Here is a 25,269-nt window from a genome sequence, read left to right on the forward strand (position 1 = left end):
CAGTTCCGTGTTGATGAGACGTAACGATAGCGAGCACATCCATCAAACTGATGAAGAAGATAAAAGCATGTCGGAATGATCAAAGTGCGTGTGTGTCGTCACTGTCTGTCACAATGTGGCGTAAAATGTAAAACTATGTGCAGTTTATCAGATATATCAATGCTGCATCTACTAGTTTACATTAACGTCTCTGTCAGGAGTTGTAGAGAATTCAGCAGTGAAGGGCACAGGAGTAATTTACTTTTATTTCTTTCAGGGTAGAGTGGGGTTGCTGCTTTTTTTAACTATTATTGTATGAATATATATATATATATATATATATATATATATATATATATATATATATATATATATATATATATATATATATATATATATATATATATATATATATTATACACACATCTTCCCCTAGAGGGCTGCACAGTGGGCTTGGTGGTTAGTACTGTCGCCTTCCAGCTAGAAGATCCCTGGTTTGGGATCTTCTACATGGAGTTTGCATGTTCTCCCTGTGTATGGTGGGTTCTCTCTGGGTACTCCGGCTTCATCCCACAGTCCAAACACATGCTCAGGTTAACTGGTAACTCTAAATTGTCCGTAGGTGCGACTGTGAGTGTGATTGTTCATCTCTATATTAGCCCTGTGATAGATTGGTTCCTTCACTCTAAATCAGCTGGGAAAGGCTCCAGCCCCCCCGCAACCCTAATGAGGATTAAGCAATGTATAGATACTGGATGGATGGAAGAGTGGTCCTTGTGTTTTCTGCCTCTCTATAATCTACAAAAGCTTCTTGTTTGAGTTCTAGTTACTACGAAGCCCATAAAATATGATTCCATTCTTATTTTCCTTAGTATTAACCTAATTCTGCTAATTTGTCCAAATTCAACTCTTAGCAACCAAGGTAAACTACACAAAGCAGTATTAAGGGTAGAATGAACATTTTACACGTACTATTTCGGTGGAATAACCTTTAAAAACCTAAGCATAAGTATAGGCCGGCTCAGTGATCAGGGCTGAACAGCAAATGGTCCAGCAGGTAGCAGAGGCCAGAACTCTGAACAAACTGGATTCAGTAACGACCAACCCTACACACCCACTCCACGCCCTGAAGGTGATCAATAGCAGCACCTTCAATCAGAGGCTGATTGCACCAATGTGCAAATCTGAGAGGTACGGGAAGTCTTTTATACCAGCTGCCATAAGGTTTCACACTGCACAAAAACAACTTTGCATTTTTTTGCATATATTCAGTGTTCTTCTTTTAACTTAAAAAGTATGGAAGCTATTTGAGGAAATGTGTGGTGTTATCTATCTATCTATCTATCTATCTATCTATCTATCCATCCATCCATCCATCCATCCATCCATCCATCCATCCATCCATCCATCCATCCATCCATCCATCCATCCATCCATCCATCCATCCATCCATGTAATTGGACATGAAGTGATATTTTGTCTTGAATAAACCTTTAAATCCTGAACTTGTTAGAAAGTACTATTTGGGTGGAATAAACCTTTAAAACTATGAGTGTTTTGGCTGAATAAATAAGCACTTGGACATCAGGTAGTACATCGTTTGGAGCATTCTTGAGTAAACTTTTGAAATTAGTAGTAGTATCTCCTGTGGAATTAGCCTTTAAAACCGTAGGTTGTGTACTTTAGTGTTTATCCACTGCGGTAGGTGGCGCTGTTTCTAAACGAAGGGCTCCAGACAATTACTATTAGTTAAAACTTATTTTTCCACTTGATTCAGTCCATGGTTCTACATTAGCATCTTTAATCACAGACGCACAGTTTTTCCACGAATACTTCGGTTCTTTGCCATCTGATCACAAAGTTACCGTTTCTATTTGTGATTTTTGTGGTCACAGTATAAATTAGACGCATCACATTGTGGGACGGGATCGAGTATTACCAGAATATGACTTGATGTACTAAATCGAATTAATTGTTGAAAAATTCGCCTTGTGAAAAGCTCCTCTGACTGCTCGTCGAAGTTTATCGGGCCATCACGACACATGCGACACAACATGCGCCGCTGTAGTTTCCCGTCCAGACTGAGGGGTTTCAAAGTGAGCACATGGCGTGAAATTGAGTTATGGGTCCATGTCAGTACAGTGTGTCACCCCCTCCCATCGCTGCTGAAGCCTGAAGCTGACATCCAGCTTGTCCTTGTCAGATTAGGCTAATCAATGAGACTGACCAGCAGAGAGGGGAAGCAGAGGGAGCAGAGGAAGAACTGAGGGATGTCTGTACTTGTCCAGGAGGAGGAGGGGGGCAGCTCCTCCCATAATTAAGTTAGTGTGCTGCGCTGGAGGTCCATGTTTACGGGACAGGCGAGGGAGTTTCCTTCAGTCGGCGGACAGCTCTCAGAAGGCAGCTAGCTCTCTGCTCTCTCTGGTTATTCCTGCAACTCACCCCTCGCTGCGCTGCGCTGCGACCGTCCGACAGGCTGATAGAGGACGAGGCGGAGGGGAAGAAGCAGCACCTGCCTTAACCCTCCACCGCCACCTCCATCCCCTCTGCCTGCCCAGCCCAGGACCTCGTCTGTGCCGCCGCCGCCATCATGTGCGACTGTTTCCACCTGGCCTTCCCCAACTGGCACGCTGCCTCCTCAGAAACGGGTGGGCATCACTCTCTCTGCTCTCTCTCTGCTCTGTTTTTTTTTTTTTTTTTTTTTTACCTCTTTGTCTGTGCCGCTGCGCTGTTCCCCCCCTGAGCAATTCACCGATTCGGCAGCAGGGTTCAGTAGTGCAGTGGGAGAGATTAGAGTGTGTTTGCGGTGATGGAGGGAGTGTGAGGCGGCTGGTGCTGATGCTGAGTCGTGCTGCTGACCTGCCGTAGAGCGCTGGGTGTGTCTGCGGAGCGTTTGAAGATGGCATCATCGAGGATGTCAGGCGGCTTCCGCACGTCTCCCCGCTTTCCCTTCCAGCTGTGCGTTTGAAGCTTGTGCTGCAAAAGGCAAACAGCCGTTGGTTACTGTGGCAGCTCGGCAAAGAAAACAAATCAGGGGTTGCAAAAAATAGCAGCAGAGGATAAGTTTTCTCGGGGGTGGAGATGAAAAATGCGACTGACAAAACTACTCCCCAAAATAAGCAGTACTGATGCTGGCAAAAAGTAGAAAAGCATTGTTGTGAAAGAGGGAGGAGCTGCTGCCTGTAACTGTGCTGCAGTTTTAGTGTAAAGTTTAGGTTGCTGACATGTTGCTCACAGTTCCTCTCTTTTATCACATGTTGATCTTTTTCACGGTTGGAAAGTTTACGCTAATATTAAATGGATGTTGATAAGCTGCTTACATGATTTAAACATACCTACAAGCCATGTAAATAAACCATATCTGATCACGTATGTCGGTAAAAACTACAGTTATGTTGTTGTGTGTAACTGATTACATTCAAGCTATGTTAGTCTGTAATCTTCAAATCATGTTGATAGCAGAAAACAGATGCGTCATTCACCACGATAAAAGCATAAAATCTATATAAAGTTTATCTTTGGCAGACAACACTTGGTTGAAAATCCTGTAGATTTCACTTCTATATGACTGATTCTGCTAGTCGGAGTGGATGTTTTGCTGGTGCAGCAGCAGCACTTTAATGGATTATATATAAACGACAATCATTCCTCCTTTAAAATGTACCTACTGAGCACTAATGGAGTGGATGCTTTTACCGAGAATAAACAAGTCGAGCAATAAAATGAGCTCAAGAAATTGCTGCATCACTGCTACGACAGGTGGATGATCCTGTCATAGCTATTAGAATACAAATAGATATTCAGGGTCAGGAGAAAGTGATGCTTCCTGGAGTTCATCTTGTGTCTCACTGTTATGTTAATTATTCCTTGTGATTTTACACTATACTGGTGACATTATGGTTGTTTATTGAGAGCTCAGGTCGATTTTTCCGTTTCCGTGTTGCCCAACCCCATTTCCCACAATTCTCCAGATTTTCTTCTGCTGCTACTTTTAATTAAGTCTGCCTGAAGATGCTGAAATGTTTGTGCTGCTCTGAGAGGCTTCAAGGTCAGAGAGAGAACAAATGAGAGACAGAGACGAGGAAGTGATCCAGACGATGAGGCCGATCTGCTCCTCAGTGGAGCCGAAACAAAGGAGTCCTGATCCATTACATCAGTCTCAGACGGAGACGAATCCTGCCCTAAAATCAATTTTATTCCACTTGAATAGTTTATATGTGTGGATGCTGTCATTCCTACAGTGAAAAGAGTCGATCATTTGTTTTAACTTCATTCTTTTATGTTTCTTAGTAAGTGGCAAAGGTTTGACTAACTGAGGTTCCACAGACTTGAAGAGTTCATCTGGGGCTGCGTCTGTTTTGAGTGATAATTGTGTTTTCGTATTAAATCCATTTGCCTGTAGATTCTCAGCAATCCAGAGATTTGTTTGAAGCTTTAATCTCCCACTATTACTCAAAAAAATGACACTGAAAGAAATCCGTTATAGAAAAGGCAGAAATACAATGTTAAATTAAGATAGTGGTTGTAGGAATTTTGAAACTTTGAGTTGCAATAACGGTTATTTTCCTAACTAACTTATGTATTCATTATGCTTTCAATTACATGACGATTCCTTTACTGTACAAAGGGACAGAAAGCAGTAAAAAGAGGCTTTTATATGCTTGAAGAAACTCACTGTGACATCTTGAACCAGATCCAAGCAAGCAAATCTAATATTAAATGTACCATAAAACATTTTAGATGCTGGAATCAGATTTTTTTTTGCATTTAAAGAGGAATTTTAATCAGTTTATGGCAACTACATCAGTGTTGCTTGTTATTTTTCCCCTTTATCAAGTTAACTGTTTCAGACCTACGTGAATTAAATCTGTATATTGTGCAAAATAATATAACATTTAATCACAAGATAATAATAAAAACAAACTAAAGTGTAGGTACTCAGCAGCTGATTCTCTCTGTGGTCCGACATTAGCATCTATAATTAATTACACACTGTTTTTTAGCGACGACTTCCCATCAGATTTGTTATTTTAGGCCATTATAGGATAATTACACACACCGAAAAGCAGACTAGAGGAACTCATTGTTGCATAGAATGAATATTTAAAAACACGAGTGAATTAATAACAAATAAAAACCCATCAGTGAACATTTTTCCCATTAATCGGTTCATGAAGTCACATTTAGTACATTCTAGCTAATATGTCTATCAGGTCGTTTGAGTAACTCGACTATTAAACTGTTTGCATAAAGAGTCACTTTAGAATCAGTAGTGCCCGTAAAGTTCATATTTCTGAGTGGCTAATTCGACAGTACTGCATTTTTTTCTGCTTAACTGCATGCCGTGGGAACACAAGCAGATTAAGATGCAAATTCCAGAGCTGTGATGAAACTCACTGTAAGTTTGCAGCAGATTAATAGATTGAAAACATGCGCTTTTGCAGTCTCATGCTCACATAATCCATGCAGAAAATCTAATTCTGTTTTTTTTTCCCCCACCCTTGCACTCAAATCTCATTAAAATTTGGATCCGAGCGAACTGCTGTCGAGTGAAAGGAGGTTGTGTCTGTCTTTCGCACAAAAAAAAGATGAGCAGCATCCAAATCCAAGAGCTCCGATAATGAGCTGTATTATATTACACCGGTTTGGTGGAGGGGGGAGCTTTGGGGAGCCTTCCAGGTGCTTTTCAAACAGGAAACACAAACTAGAGCAGAAGGTGATTATGTAAGAGACGAGCTGAGGACAGGCGACTAACACAATACAGTGAAGGTTTTCAGGCAGGATGCCAGTGTGGTTTGTAGGATCTTATTATTTTAGGTGAGTCTCAGTGCAGATGATTGTGCTGTTTGGGGATCGTTCCCTGTTACATTAGCGGAGCGCTGAGGGACGAACCACGCCCAAATCCAGAGTTGCAGTTGCACTCAAATATGAATCATGCAGGATCTGCACCGCAACAGACTCCAGCTCCCACTGCTTTTGTTTAGGTTTCCGCAGAGCACTGCAATCAAAGTCAAACTGGAACTTTTCGCCCGCAGCTTTATTAATATTTACAATCTATGACAAGTCAAACAACTAAACAGTTCTATTCTGTGATTTTAGTTTAAAGTGTGTGTGAGAGTTGTTATCGAGCCCTCTGCAGCGCCCACATGACAAATATTTGAGAAAGGAGTTTGGTACATGTGTGGTGGCAGCAGGGATAGTGGACATCCGGCTGCGTGAAGTGGTGGGAAATCAATCATGCCGTCGTTTTAAAGCAGTTCTTCGAACCCTCCGTAAAGCTCGCTGCACACACTGACACCGTCGTTCAGGACCACAGCAGTTGTGTACTTGAGACGCGGCACATGACGCCTTCCAGCCTTCAGGGATCCGAACGCCCCGCTTAATTTAATGAATCTAATTTTGTTCAGCTTGGATTCCGGAAGACTTCACTCAAACTGAACATCGATACGTAGCAGCTGTTCAAACCTGAGTATATGTTTATATTATGGTGATAATTGTGAGGTGGGAGGAGAGGTGCAGCTGTAAACACTCAGAATATCAGAGGAGAAGTTTTATGAACTCAGTATCTCTGCAAGGCGTCCACACTTGTCCTCTACTACTTCTACTTTTCCCTCGGACTAATCTGTTTGTTATGGATGAAACATATCACGTCTCTATGGGGACTGTTTACATTTAAAGACACATGTTTAACGTAAACTGTTTTCTTTGAGGGAACTGATGCGTAACATGATGTATCTCCAGTAGCTTACAGTGTCAACTGCACCTTGTATGAAACATCCAGACTGGAAACAGACCTACCACTATCAAATCTTATTTTTTGCTCCTTAAACCAAGAATTACAGGCTCAAATTTTAAACCATCTAAATGCACAGTGTCACTTTTAATGGTTCTAATGCTGCTTATGTGCAATCTCCTGCCCATATTTATTCTATTTTATGGGTTTTTATTTGATTTCACTTATCTCCCACTTTATTGTATATATCTTGCCTTTTTTGCAAATGTTGTAATTCTTAATATAGTCTTAATATAGAGCCGGGTTCTGCTCGAGGTTTTTTTCCCTGTTAAAAGGGTGTTTTCCTTGCCACTGTCGCCTTTTGGCTTGCTCTGGGGGTCAGGCATATGGGTTCTGTAAAGCGTCTCGAGACAATTTGACTGTAATTGGCGCTATATAAATAAAATTGAATTGAATTGAATTGAATTGATTTTATTATTTATTGTTGTTAATTTAGCTTTTATCAATGCACCGTCCAGTGGCAGCTATTTATATTTTCGTCATGCCCCCATGTATGATGACAATAAAGCTATTCTATTCTATTCTCTTCGATAGTCCCATTAACAATAATTAAGTCATTAATTGTAGAAATGAATAAAATGCTAAAATGCAATAGTCATTTTCCAACATGTTCATGACATTTTCTTTAAACCATAACACTTTGTTCACTGCAAAATTAGCTCATATACTTTAGAAATTTGAAGATTAAATAAACACCAGGTTATAGGAATTTGAAGCCCAATATAAAAATTACTTCATTTAAAATATTGTGCAATGATGTACCTGGAATAAACACAGGAAAGGAGCTGCAATCTTCTACAGTTAATAATATTAACAGTGGTTTGATATCAGAATAATCTTCATAGCTGATCTACATGATGGTGTGACTCGTGTGACAGACAACAAATACTGTCGCAGCAACTTTATCAGTCTAGAAAACCTGTCAATATTTACTGCCACCTCTGAAATTGATTTATACTCAGAGCAGAGCATCCCCAATACACTTCATCACTTTAATGTCATATGAAGCATTAAGCTGCTGAATGTTAGCAGCTTCTCTCCTGACAAGACACTCAGCTCCTGGTCTGTGTTAGCGTTTGATAATCCTAGCTCAGCATCAGTGTTAGCCTCAGGTAGCTAGCTAAACCAAAAAACTTTTTTGCAGTTTGATTCTGCAGAGTTTGTAAACACGACTGGAACAGTTAGCAGCTGAGACAGCAAACACACCTGTAACTCCATCTGACGGAACAATAAAAGGCTCCACCTGGTGGTGCATACAGGTACTACATCCACGTTCCTCATCTTCCGACATATCGAATAACGGATTTCTAATTAATTGCATTATTAAGGGCAATTAATTTGTTAGCAATGAATCATCACCACCCCTTACTACAGATGTTTTGTATATTAATAAGTTTACAGCTGTGCTAGCATTTAAGGCTACACAAAGGCTAGCAGTGTGCTAACATGCTCACAATAACATGAGGATGTGCAGCAGCTTTACCAGCTTAATTCAGCCTGTGTGTATGCTAACATTTGCTAATTAGTCTGAAAGTCAAAGTACAGCTGAGACAAAGGGAATGTTGGTATTTGGGAGTATTTGCTCATAAACAAAGTACTGAAGTGACATTTTCAACTGAGAATGGTGCTAGACATAAATTTCAGGTATCAGTAAAATTTTTTAAATTAATGCTGAGGGCAACACGAGTATCTAAACAATTTAATCAAGACCCAACCTCAAGGCACCACGAGGACCTTTTAAAAACACTTAATTCAGTTTGGGAGGGACACAACTTAAGACAAGGTATTACTGTAACTTAAAAGTGTCCCGCCTTCTTTGTCCATCTGAGCCTCTACAAATCACTTTATCAGTCAGACTCACACCAGGAATGCTTCAGGGCAGTTGGGCAAACGTTTTTCTGACACTTTGGTTCATTTTGAGGAGTTAAACCTACAGCAGCAGCAGGTATGTGAGCTATTTGATACCACAAAATGAGATAAAATGGAGAGTGTGGCATGTTTTTAAAGTCTGAAGAGAAAGATGGTGATGACTGTGTGATAAAGATTCCTACACTTGACTCGACACTTGACTAAACGGTGTAGGCAGCTGTGAGGACTTTTCTGATTATTATGTTTCACAACACGTCTAGACTGTGGCGTCTTCACTCAGTGTGAGTTCACAGGGTGAAGCTTCTGTTCAGACAAATGTTCTGTGGTGTTATTTCCAATCCTGGTGTAAGAGGGATGTGATTCTATGACAGCGGTGCAGGTTGTGTTTTATATTCCTGTTTATCTGCAGAGCTCTAACGTCATGTGGTGAAGGCTTTTCTTGAACTGTCTTGAATTATCAACCTTGAAGCGGCGATGCTCCCTGATACTGTAGGAGGTTTTTAAACCGTCAGTCTCTTGTCTTAACTGCCTTCTAATGCACTTATAGAGGCTGTAAGAGCTCTTCACATGACATACTTTACTGTAAGGCAGTGGGTGGGGTGGATAGTTGAGAAACTATATGGTGCTACAGTCCATATTGTCCAATAAAGTGCATATGCAGCGCTATTATATCATAACATAATGATAATAACACATCGTATTTAAATATTGTTTTTCAAGACACTCAAAGATGCTTGACAAAGTAGTAAAATAAAGCGAAGAAAGGAGCATTGTGAGTCGTAGGTGATGTTTAAAAGATGCATCTTCATGGATTTCTTTATAAGATGTAGTAAAAGTCTTGATTCAACACAGTTTTAAGGTTTTGAATAAAAAACTACTGCATTTTGCACCAATTATTTGCCACTTGCAGCATGAAAGGCCTACAGTTTCAATAATTTCACATACAGTTTGGCCTGTTTTAATATAGATTTACATAGTTTTTGTAAAAAAAAATTGGTCACTGATTAACTCAGTGGTTCTCAATTTTTTTTCTGTCAGGCCCCATTCTGGAGAACAAAAAACTACGTGCCCTCTCAATAACTTTGTAATCTGTGCAAAAAACAAACAAAAAAAAAAAGGGCTGGTGGGGGTTGTGGGTATTCTATATGCCACCTTGTAACAGTCCTGGTCAAACATTTCTCCATTCTCTGCAACTGCTGACAGCTAGTCACTGTGGGCAGAGCAGAATGAATTGGGGACGGTTACTGACTGCACAGTTTGAGTACTGTTGTGCACCACGAAAAACAGGCTGACGTTAAAACAATATTTCGGCTAATTACTTCCGTGTAGATGGACCTTCTCCTCATGCCGCTGTGCCTTGCCTAGGGGGGCGCACCCCACACTTTTAGAAACACTAAATTAGCAGTTTTATAACTTCATTTTGGAGCCAACAAACCTCCTTATCTAGCATTCATTAGGGCTGGCGGGTGTTTCCTATTAATTTCCTGATTTGTGGGCCCTCAGTAAGATCGCAATCTTAGTTTACAACTCATCAGCTATCACTTAATATGAAAAGACTGATCAGCTGCTCAGAGATAAAACATTTTATCTGTTATGGAAATAGTCTGATTCCCTATATGGAGAGCGATTGAATTTATTTATTATTAATATATACAGTCAGTGTGCCATCTGTAGCTCCTGATAATATTTATGAGCCAATGAGGCTTTAAATCCACAGAAAATGTGGAAATGTTCATTATTCAGGACTGTGTAAATCCATTTCTTCTCTTTTAAAGTCTTATTTAACTCTAATATATCAACTTTATGCTGTTTTTTATCCAAAACATTAGGAATGAACGGCATCCTGACACAGCAGACTTCTCAAATAGTCTGAATAACAAGGTAGTTGAGAGTGGAATCAAATTAAATAGAGTTTGGGTATCGGAGCAGGTAATAACTTGACTAATCAGATTCATCTGGAGTCAGACTTTCTCTTTTCGGCAACCTTGAGGGGCCGAGCTGAGAGGCTGCAGAGTCTAATCTGCGGATCAATGCGGTGGATCACTTAACAGACAAAGGAGGGTCTCTGGGGGAATTATTGCCAGGAAGAACTCTAAATAGTCTCATCTTCGGCTCCAGTGTCTCCCTGAGCCTCAAAACAACTGGCAGGAGTCGGACTGAGTCTCGGATGGTGCTGAAAAACTCAGATAAACCTGAGTGCTTTGTGGCGGATTTGTAGTTTCTTTAAAAAGGCAAATTTTCTTATTAAAACAATGTGCTAATGATAAATGTAATGTTCTTGAATGCATCTTATTTGCTGTGGTCGTGAATGCACAAATGATGGTTGAAAAGCAACATTATATAAGTGGAGCTCTACAGTCACAGTAAGTTGACTTTGTTAAAGCTGCTCTGTGACTCGACTAAAACGAGCTAATGCAATTTTCTGTTTAGTTGCATATCGACATGCATGCTGCGTGTGGAATGTGGTTTAAAATTTTATTAAATATTACATTCCATGGACTTCACATCAGATGCTATTCTGGTTTTTATGTGTGTTTTTTTGTGTGTTTGAACAGGAGCTGGGCGAAGGCTGCGAGGACCAGAAGCTGCCACAGAGGACGATTCAGTGAGTGACTTAACTGAGGTTGACAGTGAAATTAATGTTTCATTTTAGTTCTTTATGAATCACTTCTTCATCAACCACTAAAGGTTTGCATCAAACTGCCAGTATTCATTCATTTTCATCTGTATGTGTTGATATTGTTAGCAGATGTTCCCATAAATCCATGTTTTATTACTTTATTATGTGAAATATTTTTATATTTCGTTTGCACACTTGTTTGTCCATAACCTTTGCTGACAAGTAAACTGGCATTCCCTGTTTATTTAAGAAACTATTGGTTTTAAAATCATATTTAATAGATGTTAGTCAATTGTAAAAAAGATTGGAAAAAATCTGAACTGTACTGTATTTTATTTGGGAATTATATATATCAAAACCAACGATGCTAGTTTACTGTAAGAAAGGTCTAACGTTAGCATGGTAAAATGTGCAATTAACATCTTAATATTCTCATTTTAAAGACATTTGAGAACGTTTCACATGTGTAGCATGTTGTGAAAAGTTAGGAGATCACCACAGTTATCAAGATTGAGTTTGAGGACACATTTTACAGGAATATTAAGGACCTTATTTTGTAGATATTTTGCTCTGTCAGTGTTGGACTGACATACTAGCTAACATTGCCATCAATGTGCCAATTATTAAATGCCAAATAACTAAACACCCAGGCAGCGCTGCCTTTGGCTTAGCAAGGTGTTATCACACTATTTCCCATCCAGTTTTCTGTGTACCTTTGTTGTCCAAGCTGGAGGTTTGAACATTTTTTAGGTGGCTATGATGCTGTTTATGCAAGAAAACCTGTCTGCCTTAAAATGACAGGAACAATAGCTGTTTTGGTTTCATGCTGACTGACCTCTTTGCGTCCTTGCAGACATGTGAAGAACCATCTCAGTTCACGGAGAGGGAGCGACCGCGACCGCAAGGATCGTCCCCCGTCGAGGAGTTTCCTGAAAGTGACAAATACGGCGACAGTGACAAAGAGGTACAGAGCAGCAACATGCAGCTGTGTTACGTAACAAACCAGGAAACAGGGAAAAAGCAGGTTAAGACCATCAATCAGAAAACCTGCTTACATGCATTTCTGGTATAAACACACAACAGAACCGTGTTTCTTCTAATCCTTCAGCTCAACTCTTCTAAACATGACATTTCAGAAATTAGGTTACTTCAGACATAAAATTATTGCATGACCTGGTTACTTCATTGCATGTAAACACACTCTGTAATTCCATAGTCTTTTTGTGCTTCCACAGTCTATTTTGTTCAGGCTGCAGACAAATGAAGTTAGAAAAAAGCATGTGACCAACTGACCTCTTTTACAGTCACACAGAGCTATGTATGTCCCAAAATGAAAGCATGAGGAATGTCTTTAATGACTCAAGCTGCTCTAACAGAGTAGAGAAACTGAAGAAGTCTGTTACTGGACTGCGTTCACATGAATTTTTTAACATTTGCTATTAGTGGAAATGCATAAAACTCCCTAGAAATTATATTCTCTAATTCCCAGATCTGTGTTAGATTAGATTTCCTATTCATTACTTTCCTATGGGCCTCACTCACTAGAAAGAAATTATTTTCACCTCGGTGTCAGTACTTTTAAAACAAAATTTTTGGTGATTGCTCCTTGGCTCTTTTCCTTTTTCACAGTCTTCAGGTGTCCACAGAAACAAATCCACTAATTGCATACCGTAGTAAGACAAAGCCTGTAAAACATTTTTTGATAAACTGTTCCATCCATTTAGTGATTTGCTTCCTCACATTACTTAATTCACGCCAATCAAGGTTAAGGTTGATTTAATTATCATCCTCAATCAATTTCTTTTACCCTGGCATGCTTTCACTTTACACAATTGTGAATAAATATCAATTGATTTTCATCTCAGACTGAGATATGTGGATAGACTTTGGGTTTTTTGGCTCTATATTGATAAGCCTTGATAAAAGCGTATTGCTGGCTTAGAAGATGTAACAAAGAACAAGAAATAAATCACAGACTATTTTCTGAGCAAAAAGGAACCAGATGCCTCAAATGTCAAATAAATAATATAAAGTCCACAATTTAACACTTTGAGTGTACAGTAAGCCTGTTCTGTACACTGTTGCAAAAACTCTGCTTCTTCCCTGCATGAATGTATGAAAATAAAGAGTATTATTCTACTGTTTTGAATAATATATGTAGTCATATTGCAAAGATTTCTTTCCTATTTTCCTTTCAGTGTGAAGCAGAGCATGACCATAAAAGCGGGAGTGGAAAGAAACCTAAAAAGTCTGGGCTTGGATCCATGTTTGAGAAGCGTTCAACTCCAAAGATGAGTAAACTGAAGGTGAGATGATCCCACCGTCTCCTCTCCAGACTGTATCTGTGAATCCATTCAAACTGTGCAGCAGCAGAGGATACTACAGCCAAAGGTAAACTAGTCTTCCTCTCTGTTGCGATGTGTTGTTGGCAGGAGGTTCACAGCCCTGAGTCGGAAGTGATTGTGAAAACAGCCAAAGATGGATGTGCAGAGGGTCTCGTTTATGGTGGAGGAGGAAGAGAGGGTATCTTCATCAAACAAGTGGTGCCAGAGTCACCGGCATCGAAAAGTTTGAAAGTGAAAGAAGGTAAACTAGCAGATGGGAATGAAAAATTAGAGCTTCTTTCTCAATCTTAACATCTTAAATGCCAATAAGACTCGATGCATTGTACAGTATGTGTTTTGTATCATGCATCCTATGAATTTCTTCAACAAAGTCCATCACAAATCCAATTCAAAACTACAAACAGACGAAGTACTGACATTTTGTCAATACAAGTGTAACTGCACAAGGACTATGACTAACCATGTGTTTTTTTAACATTTGTATTCAGTAATTCCATTTTATTACTAGCTAAAACAGTTCTTAAAAGTTCTTAAAACTGAAAGCGCTTCTTGTCTCGTTCATACAGGTGATCAGATTCTGAGTGCCACCGTTTATTTCGACAACGTGACCTACGAGGATGCCATTCAGATTCTGGAGCACGCTCAGGCTTACAAACTGAAGCTTTGCTTGAAGCGCAAACCGGACATCACAGAGACTGAACCAGTCATCGAATCTGATGTCATCCTTGTAACTATTTTCATTTTGTCTGCTCAAACTCTCTTTGATAGGCAGTATTGTGGCTCAAACTGACATTTCACATTTCTGGTGCTCAACAGGAGGAAGAGCTCGACACTCCAGAGATGAGGGAGCAAGGAAAAACCAAAAGAAGAGGAGATGCCCGCATTTCGTGGCCCAAGTTTCCCTCCTTTGGAAAAGGACGAAAATCACGTTTTGCAAGATCTCACAGTTCCTCAGAGGCTGATGAGCAGAGAAAACTTGAGCTTAGCCCAACAACAAGTGACACAGAGTCCCCTATAAAATCTCAGGACGCTCTCAAAGGCAAGAAGAAGCATAAAATGAAGCTGTCTTTGACAAAGAGAAGCCGTATAAGTTCATCTGAAGACCAGGACACCGACGCACCAACAACCGGCCAGACCAGCAGTGATGTTCATCAGGCAGGAGAGTCAGATATGCTTGCAGCTGAGTGCCTTGAAAGCCCCTCAGGAGAAACACCGCAAGTCTACGTGACAGAGGATCTGAAGGTAAAGGAAGAATTAAAATTGGAACAAAACATCCCTACACTGACTGAAACTCAAACTACTCAGCATAAAGTAGAACTCATCAGTATAGATAGTACTCTGAAAACAACAGATCTAACTGTGGGGCTGACAAATCAAGAAAGCCCCACCAAGTCTCCTGATGGGAAGAAAAAGAAGAAAGAAAAGTCTGAATTAAAGATTAAACTTTTGGGGAAGGACAAATCCCAAAAGAAAGAAGCAAAAGCCAAATCCTCACCAAAAAGGCTAAAAACACTGGGGGCAAGTTTTGAAATAGCGGATCAACCTGAAAATCAAAAGACTGGAGACCAACCCGCACTTGATGTCAATACCCAAATGAAAGTCCCAAAAGTGGAACTTGAAGTATCAGATGTTGCATTTCCACAAAAATCTCCAAAGAAAGGTCAAGAAAAAACACAGAAAGGCAAAGCCAAACAAAAACAAGAGACTAAGTCAAGTACAATATTCAAACTGCCTAAAGTAGGCTTGAGCGATATTTCTCCTGAGGAAATCATTCAAAAAACGAGCATAAATGTTGAAGATTGCACAACTAAAGTTCAACAGCTCCCAACCAAAGGTGCAGAAGTCAAAGAAGACCCTTATGAGATACTTTCAAAAAGCAGTGTTTCCAGAACGCAGCTTCCAAAACGTGAAGACATTGAGATTCCAGGTATGGAAGACATGTCCAGGAAAACCACAGCCAAAGGAATTAAAGAGCCTAAAGCTGTTTATACAGGATATCATGAAGAAATTCACGCTGAAACTGTACAAATGTCAATTGATGTTGACAGTGTGAAGGAAGCAGTTTCGAAATTGCCTGGATTCAAGCTGCCAAAGGTTGATACGTCTGGGGTGCCTATTCCAGAGGAAATTACTGTGATAGATGCAAATGCACAAAGAATATCAGTGAAAACACCTACTAAAGTGGTAGATAACAAGGCAAAACATGAGGTACACTTCACAAAGTTTGACATAGCTGCCCCTCCAGAGATCTCCAAGATGACAGTCAAACTACCAAAGATCACACCTGCTGATTTCACCTCAGAGGAGCTTTTAGTTGCAACCAAGGTAGATTGTAATAAAACTCAAAAGGAACACAAAACTAAGACAAAACAGAGCGACAAAGACATCAAAACCAGGGAATGTAAAAGAGATGAAATTGTAATACCTGGAAAAGAAAGTGCACCAGGAGTGTCTACTATTCGGACACAAGAAACAGAGGCTATTCAGTTGGAATATGAATCTGCAGCTACAAAAGAATCAGAGAAGAAATCAAAAAAGGCAAAGATAACAATGCCTAGCTTTGGAATCGGAAAACCAGACATAAGAATCCCTGATATAGGAATTGACTTGCCAAAACAAAGGATCTCAGAGCAAAAAGGTGATGCAGTAAAAGGGGGAAAGACTACAGTTCTCCAAGAAGAAAAGACATCAGAAAGTGAAACAAGGAAAGGCAAGGAGCAGATTAGAGGAGTCATGTGCGATGTCAAAATACCTGAAATCGATGGTATTGAATATATTGATTCGACAGAAGGTTCACCTGCCAAAATGGATGGTGGTACTCGGCTTACAGGCTTTGATGTTAACCTTGAAGCAAAACCAAAGGTTGACATTTCCTTTCCAGAGGTCAAACATGAAGTAAAGGATGTAAGAGTTAAACTGCCCAAATTTGAAGCAAGTGTGCCTGATGGGGATAAGAATATAAACATTGATGGAGTTGAGATAAAAACTCTTGAAAGAGAAGAAAAAGGCAGCAAGTTTAAAGTGCCAAATCTTGGCATCTCCATGCCAAAAGTGAAAGGACCGAAAGTTGATTTAAGTTTGTCAAAGAAAGACGCACAGGCTAAAGCTGAAGTACAACTTCCAGAAGCCCCTCAGACTGATGTTTCTCTTGGACGCATGAATGTTTCTATTCCAGAGCAAAAGATAGAGGTCCAAAAACCTGAACTTGAAATCAAATCACTGGAGATTGAAGGTGGACTTGATGGACAAGGAAGCAAGTTTAAAATGCCAAAGCTGGGAATCGCAATGCAAAAAGGAAAAGGGCCTGAATTTGATTTGAGCTTGTCAAAGAAAGATGCTGATGTCGCACTACCAGAAGCCAAGGGGAAGCTCCCTGGTGTTGAACTAAAGGATTCCTCTGCAAAAATCGAAATTCCAGCTCCTGAAATTGAAGCTGTAGAAAAAGATGCAGAAGGATCACCATCAAAATTTAAAATGTCAACTTTCAAACGGCCCAAATTTGGAGCGGGAATTAGTACTCCAGAGGTCAGGTCTGCAGTTAACACTGCAGCACCCAACACTGACGTGGAAGGCCCTTCAGTTAATTTAAAAACTACAGGAGCTGAGCATGAGGGAAAAGGAAGCAAGTTTAAAATGCCACATCTAGGTTTCTCTATGCCAAAGGTGAAAGGACCCAAAATTGACTTAGGCTTACCAAAGAAACACATAGATACCACATTACCAGAGGCCGAAGCAGATGTCAAACTTCCAGATGTCAATCTTGGAGAAGGAGATGTTTCAATTCCAGAGGTGATGATGGAGGTCAAAAAACCTGAACTGGAAATGCAGACCCTGCAGACCGAAGGTCAACTTGATGGACAAGGAGGAAAGTTCAAAATGCCAAAGTTTGGAATGTCAATGCCGAAAGTAAAAGGACCCGAATTTCATCTAGGACCTTCAAAGAAAGATGTAGATGTCACAACACCAGAAGTAAAAGCCGGCATCTACCTTCCTGATACTGAACTGGAAACACCTTCCACAAAAGTAGCAATTAAAGCTCCTGACATTGAAATTGCAGGTAAAGATACAGAAGGATCCTCGTCAACATTTAAAATGCCAAATTTAAGCCTCTCTTTGCCTAAAGTTAAAGAGCCTGATATAAATTTGAGCTTATCAAAGCAAGAAACAGATATCACATTGCCAGAGGCTGAAGCTGAGGTCAAATTCCCAGAAGCCTCTAAACGTGATGTCAGTCTTGTAAAAGCAGAGGTTGTGATACCAGAGGCAACAGTGGAAGTTAAAAAACCTGAAGTGCAAATCAAACCTTTGCAGACTGATGTTGAACTTGATGGGCAAGGAGGCAAGTTTAAAATGCCAAAGTTTGGAATCACCATGCCAAAAGTAAAGAGGCCTGAAATTGATTTGAGTTTATCAAAGAAAGATGTACATGCAATACTACCAGAGGCTAAAGCTGACGTTAAACTTAAGAAGGGCCCTGAAGTTGATGTTGAGATTGAAGGTGAACTTGATGGACAAGGAAACAAGTTTAAGATGCCAAAGCTTGGAATTAAAATGCCAAAAATAAAAGGCCCTGAATTTGATGTAAGCATGTCAAAGAAAGATGCAGATGCAGCGGTACAACTCCCTGAAGCCCCTAAGACTGATGTTACTCTTGGAAGCATAGATGTTACAATTCCAGAAGCAAGGATAGAGGTTAGAAAGCCTGAACTGGAAATCAAACCAGCTCAAACTGAAGGTGAAACGGATGGACAAAGAAGCAAGTTCAAAATGCCAACGTTGGGAATGTCAGTGCCAAAAGTTAAAGGACCTGAAGTTGAGTTCAGTTTATCTAAGACAGACATAGACATCACACTACCAGAAGCCAAAGCAGAAGTCACTATGCCTGGTGCTGACATAAAAGAACCCTCTGCTAAGGTGGACTTCAAACCTGCTGAGGTTGAAGGTCAATTAGGTAATGTGAAAGGATCACCATCAAAATTTAAATTGCCCACATTCAAATTTCCCAAATTTGGTGTCACTGCACCACATATCAGTGCTGAAATACCTGATACAGACAAAGATATCAGAATTGATGGTGGTGACATGCACATATCAGACATAGATGTGACACTACCAGAGACCAAAACTAAAGTTAAACTTCCTGATGTTGAACTGAAAAAACCTTCTGCTGAAGTGGAAGTCAAAGGTCCCGAGATCAAGGTTGTGAAGAAGGAGAGGGAAGGATCACCATCCAAATTTAAGATGCCGACATTCAAATTACCAAAATTTGGAGTTGGTAGTCCAAGTGTCACAGCAGAAGTACCAGATGTTGACAAAGGTATCAAAATAGATGGAAGTGATATTAAAGTTCCTGAGGAGGTTCTTACAGTTAGTGTTGCAGCCCCAAGCATTGATGCAAAAGGCCCTTCAATAGATATAACAAGCATGGGAACCAAACTTGAAGGCAAAGAAGGCAAGTTTAAAATGCCAAATCTCGGATTTTCTGGATCTCAAGCCAAAGGGCCAGACATTGATTTAAGCTTATCAAAGAAAGATATAGACGTATCACTACCAGAGGCCCAAGCTGAAGTCAAATTTCCTGATGTTGAACTGAAAAAATCTTCTGCTGAAGTGGAAATCAAAGCTCCTCAGATCAAAGTTGGGATGAAAGACAGAGAAGGCTCACCATCCAAATTTAAGATGCCGACATTCAAATTACCAAAATTTGGAGCGGGAACACCAAGTGTCACAGCTGAAGGACCTGATGTGGATAAAGATGTCAAAATAGATGGAGTTGACATTAAGGTTCCTGAGGAGGCTCTTGCAGTTAGCGTTACAGCACCGAGCATTGACACAAAAGGTCCATCAATAGACATTAAAACTACAGGAACTGAACACGAAGGGAAAGGAATCAAGTTTAAACTGCCAAGCCTTGGATTTTCTGGGTCTCAAGTTAAAGGGCCAGATTTTGATTTAAGCCTATCAAAGAAAGATGTCGATGTGACACTACCAGAGGCCAAAGGTGAAGTCAAACTCCCTGATGTTGAACTGAAAAAATCAGCTGCTGAAGTGGAAATCAAAGCTCCTGAGATCAAAGCTGGTACAAAGAAAACAGAAGTATCACCATCCAAATTTAAGATGCCAACATTCAAATTACCAAAATTCGGAGCTGGAACCCCAAGTGTCACAGCAGAAGGACCTGATGTAGACAAAAGTTTCCAAGTAGATGGAGCTGACATTAAGGTTCCTGAGGAGGTTCTTTCAGTTACCATTGCAGCACCAAGCATTGACACAAAAGGTCCATCAATAGACATAAAAAGTACTGGAACTGAACGTGAATGGAAAGGAAGCAAGTTTAAAATGCCAAGTCTTGGATTTTCTATGTCTCAAGCCAAAGCACCTGAGATAGATTTAAGCTTATCAAAGAAAGATGTAGATGTGACACTACCAGAGGCCAAAGGTGAAGTCAAACTCCCTGAAGTTGAACTGAAAAAACCTTCTGCTGAAGTGGAAGTTAAAGCTCCTGAGATCAAGGTTGAGACCAAGGACACAGATGGATCACCATCAAAATTTAAGATGCCGACATTCAAATTACCAAAATTTGGAGTTGGTACATCAAGTGTCACAGCAGAAGGACCTGATATGGACAAAGATGTTAAAATAGATGAAGGTAACATCAAGGTGCCTGAACAAGTTCTTGCAGTTAACATTGCAGCTCCAAGCATTGACACAAAAGCTCCATCAACGGATATAAAAATTTCAGGAGCTGATCATGAAGGAAAGGGAGGCAAGTTCAAACTGCCAAGTCTTGGATTTTCTATGTCCCAGGCCAAAGCACCTGACATAGATTTAAGCTTATCAAAGAAAGATGTCGATGTGACACTACCAGAGGCCAAAGGTGAAGTCAAACTCCCTGAAGTTGAACTGAAAAAACCTTCTGCTGAAGTAGAAGTCAAGGCTCCTGAGATCAAAGCTGGGACTAAGAAAACGGAGGTATCCCCATCAAAATTTAAGATGCCAACATTTAAATTACCAAAATTCAGTGCTGGAACTCCAAGTGTCACAGCTGAAGGGCCTGATGTAGACAAAGATATCAAAGTAGATGGAGCTGACATTAAGGTTCCTGAGGAGGTTCTGGCAGTTACCGTTGCAGCACCGAGCATTGACACAAAAGGTCCATCAATTGACATAAAAAGCACTGGAACTGAACATGAAGGGAAAGGAAGCAAGTTCAAGATGCCAAGTCTTGGATTTTCTATGTCTCAAGCCAAACAGCCAGACATTGATTTAAGCTTGTCAAAGAAAGATGTTGACGTGACGCTACCAGAGGCCAAAGGTGAGATGAAAAAACCTTCAGTTGAAGTGGAAGTCAAAGCTCCTGAGATCAAGGTTGGGACCAAGGACACAGATGGATCACCATCAAAATTTAATATGCCGACATTCAAATTACCAAAATTTGGAGCTGGAACCCCAAGTGTCACAGCAGAAGGACCTGATATGGACAAAGATGTCAAAATAGACGGAGCTGACATTAAGGTTCCCGAGGAAGTTATTGCAATTAACATTGCAGCACCGAGCATTGACACAAAAAGTCCATCAATAGACATAAAAAGCACAGGAACAAAACATGAAGGAAAAGGAAGCAAGTTTAACATGCCAAGTCTCGGATTTTCTATGTCTCAAGCCAAACGGCCAGACATTGATTTAAGCTTATCAAAGAAAGATGTAGATGTGACACTACCAGAGGCCAAAGGTGAGATCAAACTCCCTGATGTTAAATTGAAAAAACCTTCTGCTGAAGTGGAAGCTAAAGCTCCTGAGATCAAGGTTGAGACCAAGGACATAGATGGATCACCATCAAAATTTAAGATGCCAACATTCAAATTACCAAAATTTGGAGCTGGATCCCCAAGTGTCACAGCAGAAGGACCTGATATGGACAAAGGTGTCAAAATAGATGGAGCTCACATGAAGGGTCCTCAGGAAGTTCTTTCCACTAAGGTTGAAGCTCCCAGCATTGATATAGAAGGACCTTCAGTTGATATAAAAACGACTGGAGCTCTACATGAGGGAAAAGGAAGCAAGTTTAAGCTGCCAAGTCTCGGATTTGCTATGTCTCAAGCCAAAGGGTCAGATGTTGATTTAAGCTTATCAATGAAAGCTGTAGATGTGACACTACCAGAGGCCAAAGGTGAAGTGAAACTCCCTGAAGTCGAACTTAAAAAACCTTCTGTTGAAATGGAAATCAAAGGTCCTGGAACTGATCTCCAGGCAAGTAATACTGAAGGTTCACCATCAAGGTTTAAAATGCCAACATTTAAATTACCCAGATTTGGAGCTGCTACACCAATGGTCAGCGCAGAAGTCCCTGATATAGACAAAAACATTAAAAATGACACAGAAACCAGCACTGACACTGACGGGTTATCTGCAGATGTGGGAAATAAAGGAAGTGAACTTCATGTATCTGGAGGCAAGTTCAAAATGCCAAATTTGGGCATCTCAGTGCCCAAAGTTAAAGGACCTGAGACGAATTTAGGCTTGGCCAAGAAAGATGTAGATGTGACATTACCAGATGTCAAAGCTGAAGTCAAACTCCCTGCTGTTGAAGTCAAACAAGTGGAGGGTGCAGTTTCAGCACCAGATGTGAAAGCACCGAGCTGGGCATTTCCAAGATTTTCATTTTCACGGCCAAGTGGTAAAACCCCTGATGCTGATGTCAACTTTGAAACACCAAAAAGTGATATTACATCACCAGAGGCCAAAGCAGAAATCAGTCTACCAGATGCTGAAGTCAAAGGACCTATTTCAACAGAATTGCCTCCTGCTGCAGAACCTGATACGAACTTGAAAAAACCAAGGTTTTCACTGCCCAGGTTTTCTTTTTCAAAGTCAAGCGGTAAAGAGCCTGAAGTGAGTTCCGAGCTTCCACAAGTGGATGTATGTATCGCAGAGGGAGAAGTGAAAGTCAAATACCCTGAAATGGAAATGAAAGCACCTGAGCTTGAAGCCGGACAAAGTGGACAAGGAAGCACATTTAAATTGCCAAAGTTAGGAATCGGACAACTAAAAGCAAAAGGACCTGAAGTTGATGCCACAGTGCCAGAAGTAAAAGCAGACATAAAACTCTCTGAGTACAATGTCAAAGAATCTTCAGCTGGTGTGGAAATGAAAGGTTCTGAGGCTGAAGCTAAGTCAAAAGATGTTGGAGATTCACCATTAAAGTTTAAAATGCCAACATTAAAAATGAGATTTGGCAGTGCTAGTTATGATGTTACCAAAGAAGCAGCCAATGCAGAAAAAGCAGCTGAAATTGATGAAGTGAAATTGAAGGAGGATGTTACTGTCGCTATGAAAAGTCCCAGTGTTGATATTAAAACTGATGTTCCCAAAGCAGCTGCATCCGATCCTGAAACACCAAAGACTGAGACTGATGGTGTGGTTCTTGGATCTCCAAGCAAATTCAAACTACCAACCTTTAAAATGCCAAGGTTAAGTTTCTCAAAACCTAAACCCGAGGACGAATGCAGCCCTGTTGACACTGAATGTAAAGAGGAAGAACTGAAAAAGGAAGATGAACCAAAAGGAGAGAGCAAATCACCAAAATTGAGTATGACATCATTTGGTGAGATTCTCAAGAACATTGACGTTGAATTTGATGTATCAAAAACTGAAGAAAATCTGGACGTTCATGAGGCAGAACAACTCACTGAAAAGCAGTTAGCAGCAAAAGAAAAAGAAACAAATACCAAGCCAGATACGGTCAAAAGTCCTGAGAGGACGGGTTGGTTTAAATTCCCGAGGTTCGGCCTGTCCTCCCCATCAGAACCGGCCAAAACTTCTCCAAAAAGCGAGCAAAAGGATGAAGAAATAAGCCCTACCTCTTCCGTCCAGTCATCAGACGCCTTTGCCGATGTTAGCTCTGCAGTGACAAGTGAGAATCTTGGCCCGTCCTTATCTCCTCCAACCAAGGTAACTGTCAAATACTCTGGTCCAGATATTTCTGACTTGGGAGAGATTCACAGCAACATCATTACTTCCACCGCAAGGACTGAGCTGATCTCAGTCGAGCCCAACTTGCCTGAGAAAATCACCATCCTATCATCTGGAGTTTCATCTTCATCAGAAGACACGCTCAGACTGGATTCTGGAAAAATACACGTCATTACATCAAACATACAGGGAACTCCAGAAGCACAGCACGCCAAGCTACTGAGTGCTGTCAAAACCGAAGCAGCTGGAGGCCTTCCTTTGAAATCAGAGGGGAATGAAGCGGCATCAAAGACCGTCGAAGAATCGCCAAGCGGCAAGAGGTCGCTGTTTGAGAGTTTGAGGCACTTTTCAAGTGAGAGACGTGAGAGCAAACAAGAAACAGTCGTCATAACTAAACAAATTACGCATGTTTTTGAATCTTCCGAGCCCATCTCGGGTGAGACAGCTTCTTCCATTCAACGGCTGAGGGACTCTGTGCACTCTGAGAAGATGAGGTTCTTTGATGGAGCTGAGAAGTGAAGTCTCTAGCTGTCATTTTTATGTAAAGATACAAATACTAATTACCAGATTTAGTGGCTTGTGACAGAAAAACAAGAGAGAAAACATGTTGGATAATGGAAGTGGTCATTACTTACCAATTGTTGGAAATAAATCGTCAATCTTCAGGCGTTAACATGATGATGGTGATGTCCGGTTGCACGTTGTTCACCTATAAAGAAACTAATTAATATAATTCTCACTGACAATGCAATCAAGTTGTTAATAAGCTGTGTAAATGAGTGCCCTTACATGCAATTTATGACACCAAATATCCTCGCTTACAGTACAGACCTTTTGGGTTTTGCATCCCAAAACTTGTCTCCTAACTTTTCATGTACCTCTTGTTACTTGTGCTCCTACTTTACACGAAGATAATCACCAGTGCATTGAAAAATATGACTGTTTGGGACTGTTGCAAAAATCAATCAATGCTACTGACATTCCAAAAAAAAATGTTTACAGTAATTTCACTATTAAGCTAACAGTAGAGCGTATTGACAATGCAGAAATGCAGTATGTGACAGAAAAACGAATATGTATCACCAAGATGTTGTTGTTGCTGTAGCTGTAATGTAAAGAGACACTAGCAATGCTAAGCTAAAAATGAAATGCTCATGATCAAACACAGCAAGTGTACTGCTGGAACTATATTTTTTATTAATAGTTTGCTACTTAGAACCTAATTTGCTACTATAGAAATCTGTCAAGAGTACGTTTTCCTTCAATATCTCTGTACAAAGTGGGAATATTGAACTGGCCGTGTAAATAGCTTTTAATGGAGTTTTATTTCATTACTGCTCCTGTTTGTATTCTGACAGGCTTTAACTCAACGTGTTTGCAAAGTTATACACAATAAATAAAGACTATTATATGCCAAACTGTGTCTGAAGCTGATTTACAGTTCAACCAGAATGTTTATTTTATTCCTGTTTACTAATCTGTTTCATTTATTAATTGACTAAAATAGATCAAATGGTGTGAAAATTCAGCAAATAAACTATTTACAGCTTTGAATTTAGATCAAAATGGGCTGAATGAGTCCTAGAAACTCCTCAATATAGAATTATTGTGTTTATTAGGTTGAATAAAGCTAAATTTAATTGGATTTTTTCCAAGAAACATATAAAAAATGACAACATTCGAGTTAAATA

General features: G+C 40.1%; 1 protein-coding gene across 2 annotated transcripts; it reads left to right on the forward strand.

Moving 5' to 3' along the window:
* The first annotated feature begins 2,486 nt into the window (after positions 1 to 2,486).
* LOC111569332 (neuroblast differentiation-associated protein AHNAK) lies at positions 2,487 to 24,996 on the forward strand. Of its 2 annotated transcripts, none has more exons than XM_035948694.2 (7): positions 2,487 to 2,627; positions 11,197 to 11,246; positions 12,115 to 12,225; positions 13,460 to 13,567; positions 13,694 to 13,847; positions 14,173 to 14,333; positions 14,423 to 24,996. In XM_035948694.2, the coding sequence occupies exons 1-7, from the start codon at positions 2,570 to 2,572 to the stop codon at positions 24,095 to 24,097; spliced, it is 10,317 nt and encodes a 3,438-aa protein (XP_035804587.2). In that variant the 5' UTR covers positions 2,487 to 2,569; the 3' UTR covers positions 24,098 to 24,996. The 2 variants fall into 2 exon arrangements, with proteins under 2 accessions (XP_035804587.2, XP_054861685.1); XM_055005710.1 differs by lacking the exon at positions 2,487 to 2,627 and adding an exon at positions 8,626 to 8,717.
* The last annotated feature ends 273 nt before the right edge of the window (positions 24,997 to 25,269 follow it).

Source organism: Amphiprion ocellaris, chromosome 20, assembly GCF_022539595.1.
Source record: "Amphiprion ocellaris isolate individual 3 ecotype Okinawa chromosome 20, ASM2253959v1, whole genome shotgun sequence".
NCBI lineage: Eukaryota > Metazoa > Chordata > Actinopteri > Pomacentridae > Amphiprion > Amphiprion ocellaris.